This window comes from Vipera berus (genome assembly GCF_964194415.1).
Source record: "Vipera berus genome assembly, chromosome: 3".
NCBI lineage: Eukaryota > Metazoa > Chordata > Lepidosauria > Squamata > Viperidae > Vipera > Vipera berus.
The window spans coordinates 106605854-106617875 of record NC_138204.1 but is presented as its reverse complement, the minus strand read 5'-3'; the positions used below and the strand labels follow the sequence as shown (position 1 = coordinate 106617875).

Here is a 12022-nt window from a genome sequence, read left to right as displayed (position 1 = left end):
GATGGGAGTCCTTTGCAGGCGATAAAATGAGCCTGTTTTGAAAATAGGTATATCACAGTCCAGATGACAGTATTTCCTCTACTGTCAGGTAGGTCTACTATAAAGTCCATAGCTATTTCTTCCCATGGTTGAGAAGGGTCAGCCACCGTTTGCAGTAGCCCAGGGGTTTTCCCTGGGATTCTTTTCATGGTGGCACATACAGTACAGCTCCTGATATAGTTTTCCACGTCTCGTTTTAGTCCTGGCTACCAAAATTCCCGGCGAATAAGATGTAGAGTTTTTAGATATCCAAAGTGTCCAGCCTGTTTGACATCATGGCTGTGTTTGAGAGTGTTAAGACGGAGGGCTTCAGACAAGTACAATTCCCCCCCCCCTTGTAAGCCAGACCATCCCTGCATATTAGTGACATGTGATTGTCTTTGAACCATTGGTCCGTGAGGAGTTCTCGTTTTATTTTCTTTACCCCGGGGTCATCAGGATTAGGGGTCCTGTGAGGCGTGAGTTGGGCAGCACTTTGTGGACTGGAGATAATTGCCTCGTTAACTTCTTCGTGTTCGCTTTGCTACTGGGGCAATCTCGATAGTGCATCAGCTAGAAATTTTTTTCCTCCTGGTATGTACTTTAGAGTAAAATTAAAACGGTTAAAGTAATGTGCCCATCGCACTTGCTTTGGGGAGAATTTGCGGGGAGTTTTTAAATTTTTGTGATCTGTCCATACTTCAAAAGGCATCTTGCTCCCTTCTAGATATTGTTGCCAGTTTAATAGCCCCCACCTAATTGCGAAGGCCTCCTTCTCCCAGACTGCCCATCTTCTCTCACTTTCAGTGAATTTCTTAGAGGTGTAGGCACAAGGTTGCAAGACCCCACTTTTCTTCTTTTGCAGTAATACAGCTCCGACTGCCACATCGCTGTCATCAGCTTGAATTATGAAGGGGTCCCCTGGGCAGGAGTGCTTTAGAACCAGTTCAGCAGCAAATAGTCTTTTTAAATTGTCAAAAGCTGTCTGACAACTCATAGTCCATGCTAGTGGTTGGCCAGGTCACGGTTTTCTCCCTCCCTTACCTGTTTTGAGTAGTTCTGTAAGGGGTAGGGCAATCTCGGCAAAAGGGGGAAAATTGACGGTAGAAGTTGGCAAACTCTATGAAGCTCTGGAGCTGTTTGCAAGTCTTTGGGGGCTGCCACTTTGGCTTTCACTTTGGCTGGGTCCATTTCAATGCCCTCACTGGAAATTCTATAGCCAAGATAATCTAATAGGGTTTGGTGAAATTCACATTTTGACAATTTGACATAAAGTTTGGCATTCAATAGTTTCTTTAACCCCTTTCATGGATTACTGCCTTGTCGTGGCAAAGGGGCTTGCGTAATTCAATGAAGCTATGAGCTATGCCGTGCAGGGCCACCCAAGACGGACAAGTCATAGCAGAGGGTTCTGACAAAACGTGATCTACTGGAGAAGAAAATGGCAACCCACTCTTTGCCATGAAAACCCCATGGACAGATGAGCCCCTCAGGTCAGAAGGCATCCAATATGCTACTGGGGAAGAGCAGAGGGCTAGTACTAGTAGTGCCAGAATGAATGAAGCGACTGGGCCAAAGCCGAAAGTTCGCTCAGCTGTGGATATATCTGGTGGTGAAAGGAAAGTCCAATGCTGTAAAGATTTTTTCTCCATAGGAACCTGGAATGTAAGATCCATGAATCAAGGAAAGCTGGACGTAGTCAAACAAGAGATGACAAGACTGAACATCGACATCTTAGGAATCAGCGAACTAAAATGGACAGGAATGGGTGAATTTAATTCAGATGACCATCAGGTATACTACTGCGGGCAAGAATCCCTCAGAAGAAATGGAGTAGCCTTCATAGTCAATAAAAGAGTAGGAAAAGCAATACTGGGATACAATCCTCAATCTCAGTTCGAATCCAAGGCAAACCATTCAATATCACAACAAACTGTGGCAAGTTCTTAAAGAGATGGGAGTACCAGACCATCTTATTTGTCTCTTGAGAAATCTATATGCTGGTCAAGAAGCAACAGTGAGAACTGGACACGGAACCACTGATTGGTTCAACATTGGGAAAGGAGTCTGGCAAGGCTATATACTATCACCCTGCCTGTTTAACTTATATGCAGAGCACATCATGAGAAAGGCAGGGCTAGATGAATCAAAAGTTAGAATTATGATTGCCAGGAGAAATATCAACAACCTAAGATATGTAGATGATACCACTCTAATGGCAGAAAGTGAAGAGGAACTAAAGAGCCTCTTGTTGCGAGTGAAGAAGGATAGTGCAAAACTTGGGTTGAAACTCAACATTAAGAAAACCAAGATCATGGCATCTGGCCCTCTCAATTCCTAGCGAATAGATGGGGAAGAAATGGAGGTAGTGACAGATTTTATTTTCCTGGGCTCCAAGATCACCGCAGATGGGGACTGCAGCCAAGAAATTAAAATACACTTGCTCCTGGGGAGGAAAGCCATGGCAAATCTAGACAGCACACTAAAAAGCAGAGACATTACCCTGTCAACAAAAGTGCGTATAGTCAAGGCTATGGTCTTCCCAGCTGCAATGTATGGCTGTGAAAGTTGGACCATAAGAAAGGCTGAGCGCCAAGGAATTGAAGCCTTTGAACTATGGTGCTGGAGAAGACTCCTGCGAGTCCCTTGGACTGCAAGGCGATCAAACCGGTCAGTCCTAGAGGAGATCAATCCTGACTGCTCTTTAGAATGCCAGATCCTGAAGTTGAAACTCAAATACTTTGGCCACCTAATGAGAAGGAAGGACTCACTGGAGAAGTGCCTAATGCTGGGAAAGGTTGAGGGCAAGAGAAGAAGGGCAGGAGTGCTTTAGAACCAGTTCAGCAGCAAATAGTCTTTTTAAATTGTCAAAAGCTGTCTGACAACTCATAGTCCATGCTAGTGGTTGGCCAGGTCACGGTTTTCTCCCTCCCTTACCTGTTTTGAGTAGTTCTGTAAGGGGTAGGGCAATCTCGGCAAAAGGGGGAAAATTGACGGTAGAAGTTGGCAAACTCTATGAAGCTCTGGAGCTGTTTGCAAGTCTTTGGGGGCTGCCACTTTGGCTTTCACTTTGGCTGGGTCCATTTCAATGCCCTCACTGGAAATTCTATAGCCAAGATAATCTAATAGGGTTTGGTGAAATTCACATTTTGACAATTTGACATAAAGTTTGGCATTCAATAGTTTCTTTAACCCCTTTCATGGATTACTGCCTTGTCGTGGCAAAGGGGCTTGCGTAATTCAATGAAGCTATGAGCTATGCCGTGCAGGGCCACCCAAGACGGACAAGTCATAGCAGAGAGTTCTGACAAAACGTGATCTACTGGAGAAGAAAATGGCAACCCACTCTTTGCCATGAAAACCCCATGGACAGATGAGCCCCTCAGGTCAGAAGGCATCCAATATGCTACTGGGGAAGAGCAGAGGGCTAGTACTAGTAGTGCCAGAATGAATGAAGCGACTGGGCCAAAGCCGAAAGGACGCTCAGCTGTGGATATATCTGGTGGTGAAAGGAAAGTCCAATGCTGTAAAGATTTTTTCTCCATAGGAACCTGGAATGTAAGATCCATGAATCAAGGAAAGCTGGACGTGGTCAAACAAGAGATGACAAGACTGAACATCGACATCTTAGGAATCAGCGAACTAAAATGGACAGGAATGGGTGAATTTAATTCAGATGACCATCAGGTATACTACTGCGGGCAAGAATCCCTCAGAAGAAATGGAGTAGCCTTCATAGTCAATAAAAGAGTAGGAAAAGCAATACTGGGATACAATCCTCAATCTCAGTTCGAATCCAAGGCAAACCATTCAATATCACAACAAACTGTGGCAAGTTCTTAAAGAGATGGGAGTACCAGACCATCTTATTTGTCTCTTGAGAAATCTATATGCTGGTCAAGAAGCAACAGTGAGAACTGGACACGGAACCACTGATTGGTTCAACATTGGGAAAGGAGTCTGGCAAGGCTATATACTATCACCCTGCCTGTTTAACTTATATGCAGAGCACATCATGAGAAAGGCAGGGCTAGATGAATCAAAAGTTAGAATTATGATTGCCAGGAGAAATATCAACAACCTAAGATATGTAGATGATACCACTCTAATGGCAGAAAGTGAAGAGGAACTAAAGAGCCTCTTGTTGCGAGTGAAGAAGGATAGTGCAAAACTTGGGTTGAAACTCAACATTAAGAAAACCAAGATCATGGCATCTGGCCCTCTCAATTCCTAGCGAATAGATGGGGAAGAAATGGAGGTAGTGACAGATTTTATTTTCCTGGGCTCCAAGATCACCGCAGATGGGGACTGCAGCCAAGAAATTAAAAGACACTTGCTCCTGGGGAGGAAAGCCATGGCAAATCTAGACAGCACACTAAAAAGCAGAGACATTACCCTGTCAACAAAAGTGCGTATAGTCAAGGCTATGGTCTTCCCAGCTGCAATGTATGGCTGTGAAAGTTGGACCATAAGAAAGGCTGAGCGCCAAGGAATTGAAGCCTTTGAACTATGGTGCTGGAGAAGACTCCTGCGAGTCCCTTGGACTGCAAGGCGATCAAACCGGTCAGTCCTAGAGGAGATCAATCCTGACTGCTCTTTAGAACGCCAGATCCTGAAGTTGAAACTCAAATACTTTGGCCACCTAATGAGAAGGAAGGACTCACTGGAGAAGTGCCTAATGCTGGGAAAGGTTGAGGGCAAGAGAAGAAGGGGATGACAGAGAATGAGGTGGCTGAATGGAGTCACTGAAGCAGTAGGTGTGAGCCTATATGGACTCCAGAAGATGGTAGAGGACAGGAAGGCCTGGAGGAATGTTGTCCATGGGGTCGCGATGGGTCAGACACGACTTCGCAACTAACAACAACAACAAGTTTCTTTAACACTTCTCTGACCAGTCTTATGTGGTTAGTCATATTCGTACTGTATATCAGGATGTCATCAAGATACACCAGAACCCCTTTGTATAAATCATCATGTAGGACCTCATTAATCAATTGTATAAATACGGTTGGGGGCCCCAGCAGTCCAAATGGCATGACTTTGAACTGGTAGCTTCCCAAGGGGCGATTGAAGGCAGTTTTCCATTCATCCCACTCCTTTATTCTCACCCAGTAATATGCTTCTCTCATGTCTAATTTGGTGAAGACACTCCCCTTCATCAGGTGGGTTAGTAAGTCCTTCAGGAGGGGGAAGGGGTATTTATTTTCCACACTCATAGCTTTGAGACCCTTATAGTCCATGCAGAGATGAAGAGACCCATCTTTTTTTTCTTTGAACAACACAGGGGCTCCCACAGTAGACTTGGCCCATTTGATGAATCCCCTCGCTAGATTTGTATCCACATATCGCTGCATCTCCTCCATTTCAAGGGGGGACATAGCATACATTCTTGGTCATGGAAGTTTGGCCCCTGGCAACAGTTCAATCATTGGCCTGGTGAGGAGGCAAGGTATCACATTCTTTCTCACTAAATGTATCCGCTAGGTCCCGGTACTCACTGGGGATGAGTGGCTTGCCTGATGGCCGTAAGGTAGCCATGTGCGCTCACTCATTGGGTGGGCTAAAATCCCCTGTAACATTTGTTGAATCAATGGGGGGATTGAACAGTTCTCATTCCTTTCTCCCACCAGATAAATGGCTTCCATTTGTCTAATCAGGCTAGTCCTAGGATCACAGCCTCAGTCATTTTTGGAGCCACCAGGAAGTGAATAAACTCCCAGTGCTCACCTATCTCTAGGCGTAAGGGCTCCGTTAATTGCGTGACTAAAGTCCCTCCCATTAGGGAGCCATCAGCTTGCTCAAACCTCACAGGTATGGAGAGCAGTTTAGTCCGTATGCCCAGTCTCAGGGCACATGACAGGCTAATGATGCATCGGGAGCAGCCAGTATCAACTAGTACTTTCAAGTCTACTTGTGACCCTGATTTAGGGATTATGAGTTTAGCAGGCAATGAAAAAGGTGGGACATGTCGACTCACCATTGGGTCATTCTCCCCTTCGTTGTAACTGTCAAAGCTGGGTAGAGTGGGGGCAGGTCCAGTCGGTGGCCCAGCGTCCTCCCGGGTGGGGGATTTAACCTGGGCAACGGGCTCCTGGGTAGCCCAGTTGGACTTTTCTCTTGGTGGCTGCTGTGCAGGTCTCCTCCTTGTTGCTGGTTCCGGTCTACTCTGCTGTTGTGGGTAGGGGACTGGACAGTTCGCTGCTCAATGTCACTGCTGTCTGCATCGAAAGCACTTGATTGGCGGCCCTACAGCATTAGCAGTAGTTGGAGGTTTTCGGGGTGGTGGTTGCTGTTTGGGTTCTGGCTTTGGCATAGCTTCAGGTGGGAGAGGCTTCTTATAGTGGGCGAGCTGGACATCTAATTTTACCGCTGCCTTATACCATTCTTGCAGATGGTCAGGTACAGCTCAGTAGATGCATGCCTGACAAAGGTGGTCGTCCAACCCTTCTCTGAAATGATGAATTATGGATTGCTCAGGCCATCTCTCTATCTGACCGGCAATCTTGCGAAACTCCTGCACGTACTCCAGGGCAGGCCGGCCAGCTTGTTTTATCTTGTGGATTTGTTCTGCTTTGAGGGCAATGGATGGGTCCTCAAATCTTTCTCTCAGCCCTAGGAGGAAAAGGTGGGGGTCCTCCAATTCAGGAGCTTGCTCATTATATAAATTGTTTAACCATTTGGATGCTTCTCCCTCTAGGCTGGACGCAATCACATCGACCATAGCACCTGGGTCCGGATAGAGATAGGCTCAGCGATTCAAATGAGAGCCTACTTGGTTGAGGAAAATAAATCAGTTTCTCTGGGTCCCCATCATTGGTTGGAGGGCGCCCCATCCTGCTGCTGGCCCCTTCCTGGTTGTTGGTTCAATGGCTGCCGGGGCCCCCACTGCTGCTGGTCCCATCCTGATTGTTGATTCAATGGCTGCCAGGGCCCCTGCTGCTGCTATTGTGCCCCCAGTTGCTGATGGCCCCATCCTGGTTGTTGGCTCAATGGCTGCCGGGGCCCCCACTTTGGCTGTTGGACCCCCAGTTGCTGCTGTATGCCCAGTGGTTGCACATTTGGGCCTGCTGCTGCCCCCGTTGCTGTGATTGTCTGAGGGGAGGCTGCTGATGGCCAGCGGGAAGCCGTGGCACCACCTGCTGCTGTAGGCCCCTCAGTGGTTGTTGGATAGATGGGGGTTGCTGTTGTCTACTCTGTTATTGGTCTGCAGGGAATTGTGCCCTCTGCTGCTGATCTACTAGGTGTTGTGATTCAGCGTCAGCCTATGGTTTCGGCAGCTGAATCGGACAATTCTGAGGAGGAGGAGGAGGGGTTTGGAGAGCCTTTGGTTGCAGATGCATCGCAGAGCTCTCAGCCAGGCCCCTCCCGTCTTGTTCCTCCTCAGACCCAGCTGTGTGAGCCTGAAAGATTAGATGAAGACGATCCACAGCTGGCTTTGTTCAAGGACGCTCGAAGCAAGAGGCAGACAAGCAGAAGTGAACAAAGAAAAGCAATGAGGCACCTCGGGAGGAGGCAAAGAGAAGCCATGCCCTGAGACTGTTGTTTAAAAGGGGAATGTGTGGGAGGTGCTGGTTGCTGAAGGCATCCGTTTGCAGAGCTTCTGATATAGTCTCGGTCTGTATTTGTTTTACTCTGTTTTGAACTGTTTCGTTTAGTTTTTGCAAATAAATTTGGTTGGCTTAATTCCAGCCTATTGAATATAACAAAGGGGTTGTCCCTGACATTTCTGCATGGCCGGTTGTAGGCTGGAACAGAACACTAGGAGTCGTGTTAGCCTCAATTGTTGTGGTGCCTCCCTCAATTGCGGGCCCCTCAGTGGTTGCTTGGCGCTCGGGGGTGGTGACCAGCTTCCATGGAGTTGTTAGCTCTGCGAAAGGAGGGCTGGGGGCCTCTCTTGGCAGGAGATGTTTTGCGTTCTTCACTTCTAGCTCTTCAAACCTTTCTGCTAGATAGTCAATTGATTGGCTATGGGCTGCCAACAGATATTTCCACTTACCTGAGTATTCAGTGTCAGATGGCCTGGCAGCTCCCCACTGGTCTGGGGAAAGCACTGTGCAGGAGTCTCTTTGTTGTCGCTCCACCTCCTCTGCCTTTGAAGCCCTTGGGGATGGCAAGGCTGCTTCCAGGTGTCTGGAGTCTCTGCTGGGCTTAATCCACTCTGACGACCAGACCAATTCTCCTGGTTGTTTGGGTCTAGCTCCCAGCTGGGAGGATTGCTGAATCTGTTTTCCTACTGGCTTCTTCATTGGCCCTTCCCCTCCTGGGGTGGCTGCTGTTGCCGGGGAGCTGGCTTCAGGCAATTTTTCCTCCTCCATCATGGAATCTTCCCTGACTCTTTGTCAGCCTGTCTCCCAAACTTGGAGACAGCGATGGGAGTACGGGACCCCCTAGTTAGTTTGTAAAGTTGGTGGATTCCAGCTTGATGTCAAGTTTCCGACGGATGAGCTCTTCAAAGAACTCTGAGGCATTGTTTACCTTAAAAGTCTTTTATTAGAGCCCTATAACATCGGCAATCCTTGTGAGAAGCTGGAATCTGAATTCCCCTCCCCTTACCACAATAATATTAAAAACAATTCTCCTCTTTTCATTGCTGTCATTAATCACATTCTCCAATTAGTTTGAAGGGTCAGTTCTCCATCCTTAGCGTAAACTCCCCAGTTCTTACTTATCGTCTGTTGTTACATTCAACCTTGAACATTCAACCTTGAAACTATTCGCTACTGTTGATTATGTCTAACTAATTTCTCATACATTCTTCCTTCCCCCTTCCCTTCTTCAACTAACTTTAACTCGAAAAGTGGTACACAAGTGGAAATAAGAAATAGCTGCTTCTTCATCTTTTGTCAAAGCAAGAACATCCAATGTTAGCAGCGTTGACAGTAACCTTTTGAAGGGAAGATCTAGAAGTTTAACCCACTATCTGGACAAGAAGTCCTTTAAAAATGGATTGAAATCTCCTTTTAACATTATTAAATCACATTGTACGCATGTATTTAGTTAAGGAACAGTAGTATCACATCTAAAATACTGTGAATTACTTCCTGTTCTAGAAGGATCACTTTTGAAAAAATAGCAGTCTAACCTAGGAGACCCAAACTGATGCATTCTGAGAGAGAAAAAAGGTGGGCGTGTGCTATTTTTGGAGAAGGAAGTATGTAGAAATAATGGCTCATTGGCGAGATTTGCGTTTTTATATGCCCGATGTACATTTCTACATAATCTTTCTAAGCTAGAGATGGAATGCTAAACGGATGTCAACATAATTAAAAAAGGAAAGGTACCATGAGACCCATATAATAGTGTGTCTAGTATATCTTGTCATTATTCTTACTTTACAAATATCTTTAAATTACGTTAACTATGAGGAATTCCAGTTCCAAAGCATATTGGATCTACATGATGCAATGCATTTAAGGATGATTTCCTTGTTTCAATATTCATTTACGTGATAATAAATTCCAAAGAACCTAACAAAAAGTCATCTTAAATGTTAGCCCCTCCCCAAAACATATATTGTGGTAACTAATAGCCACCGATAAAGACCAATTAATTATGCAAAATAGTAAGACAGCTAGATTAAAATTTATCTTCCCAGCAAACTGGAAGCTTGCTGAAATGGTGACTAAGAGGGAGTGCAAAACCCTGAGTACTGTCCTGTAAATCCTTTTCCTATATCTTCACTCGATGCACTGCAGAATTTGGCAAGATCTATAGAATAAGGTTTCTTGAAAGATATGGATAGCTTCATATTGAAAGTGATATTCCTCCAGGTAATATGCTTAGAGCTTTAAAGGCTATAAAAAGTACTTTAAATTAATACTCACAATGGAAGCTAGTACAACCCTTAGAAGAAAAGAATCTTGTGCATTTTGAAAAGCTGCTACAGAAAATCATAACAGAGGGCTAGGCTTAGTAAATTGCATTTTTCTCATTTTCTCATTTCCTCCCCAGAGCACGGTTATCAGTCGGATGTGGCCAACTAATTCAACTGGAACATACTGTTAAACAGTGCTATGAATCGGTCCTTTCGGAAATCAAAAACAGAGGATGGCTCTAAATCCTTCAATTAACTGAAACATTTGAAAGACTGGTTTTCTTCTCTCCAGCAAAACAAACCTATGACTCAGCTATCTAAAAGTTTAAACCTCTGTAATTTATTGGTCTTCCTTGCTGATTTTAGCAACTTTGTTTGAAGATCACACTTAAAGAAACATTAATCCTTGGTTTGGCCTTATTTCTGTGTGTGTGTGTGTGTGTGTGTTTCCACTTCGTGGAAGAAAAAAACAGAACTGGGACCATGATGAAGGGATTTTTAAATCTTTCCTGACAATATTAGCTTTTACCGTATTTTCCGTCGTATAAGACGACTTTTTAACCCATGAAAATCTTCTCAAAAATCAGGGGTCGTCTTATACACTGGGTGCTGAAACTTTAGGGACAGGGCTGGCTGGAAAACCTGGAGCGGATCTCCCATTTAGTCTGCGCAGGGAAAGTGGGACCAATTGGAGAAGAAGCTGCAGTCTGTGATTTTTACAGGCTGGGGTCTGGGCGTCTTTCCTTCTAAAGTTGAAGAGCAGCTGTAATTTATCCCAACTTGAAAGGCAGGTGGGGAATGCAGCAGTCAGAGCAGCTACTTAGCTCTAAGGACACATTTGACTCAGGAACTGGGCGGGCTGGCTGGAAAACCTGGAGCGGATCTCCCATTTGGTCTTTTTTTTTTAAATCCCATTTATATCCCACCCTTCTCCGAAGACTCAGGGCGGCTTACAATTTAAAGCACAAATCAATGTGCTTAGCAATAGCCTTCATTCTATGTATATGCCTGCTTATTAGGGCTTTCACTCCCCCCCCACAAGCAGCATTATTACAAAGTCAGCTTATTGCCCCCAACAATCTGGGTCCTCATTTTACCTACCTCGGAAGGATGGAAGGCTGAGTCAACCTTGAGCCTGGTGGGATGTGAACCTGCACTAATTGCAGGCAGCTGGTGTTACTTAAGGCTCTGCGCAGAAAAAGCTTTAGAGTGAATTAGGAAAAGTGAAAAAGTGAATTAGGAAAATAGGGAATGGTTGCTGGAATTGGGTATGTGTAGTTTAACGAAGAGAAGGCTGAGGAGTGACATGATAGCAGTGATCCAATATCTCAGGGACTGCCACAAAGAAGAGGGAGCCAAGCTATTCTCCAAAGCACCTGAAAGCAGGACAAGAAGCAATGGATGGAAACTAGTCAAGGAGAGAAGCAACCTAGAACTAAGGAGAAACTTCCTGACAGTTAGAACAATTAACCAGTGGAACAACCTGCCTCCAGAAGTGGTGAATGCTCCAACACTGGAAGTTTTTAAGAAGAGACTGGACAGCCATTTGTCTGAAATGGTATAGGGTTTCCTGCCTTAGAAGGGGGTTGGACTAGATGACCTCCAAGGTGCCTTCCAACTTCTCCTTCTCCTTCTCCTCCTCCTCCTCCTCCTCCTCCTCCTCCTCCTCCTTCTTCTTCTTCTTCTTCTATTATTATTATTATTATTATTATTATTATTATTATTATTATTATTATTATTATTATATTAGTTTAATCCACTTGCACTGTTTTATGTTTACATGTTTGATGACAAACAGCCTTATGTTTATAAGTGACAGTTTTCCTACTAAGTACCTGTATGTCATAAGCATTTGAATTAAAATTACCATATTAAAATCAAATCTGATGTTTTTTAATTTTTATTTGGTGTGCGTTGGAAAAGGGGTAGTCTTATACGGCGAGTATAGCCCAAAACCTATAATTTAACAGGAAATGTAGGGGGTCGTCTTATACGCCCAGTCTTATACGCCGGAAAATACGGTACTCCTTATGTAAATTACTGCTTTTAAATCTTTATATTACCCATTCCCAGAGCAATATTCTCATGACAGTGACATAGCTCTATCCCTCTCCTTTCCCAGTATATCATAACTTCAAGTTGAGTTGTGCAGACCTTTTGATCATGAAGCTTGCAGATGCAGTTATGTAT

General features: G+C 44.8%; 1 protein-coding gene across 5 annotated transcripts in view; it reads left to right on the top strand.

The window, feature by feature from the left end:
- The window catches only part of SWT1 (SWT1 RNA endoribonuclease homolog), an 82717-nt gene extending 71011 nt beyond the window's left edge, over window positions 1-11706 (top strand). For 4 of the 5 annotated variants that reach the window (XM_081324372.1, XM_081324369.1, XM_081324368.1 and 1 more), the window contains one exon: window positions 9970-11706. In XM_081324372.1, coding sequence (XP_081180498.1) covers window positions 9970-10075 — 106 coding nt within the window. In that variant the 3' untranslated portion in view covers window positions 10076-11706. Of the gene's footprint in view, window positions 1-9068; window positions 9141-9969 lie in introns of all 5 variants that reach the window. The other variant, XM_081324370.1, reaches the window with a different exon arrangement.
- The last annotated feature ends 316 nt before the right edge of the window (window positions 11707-12022 follow it).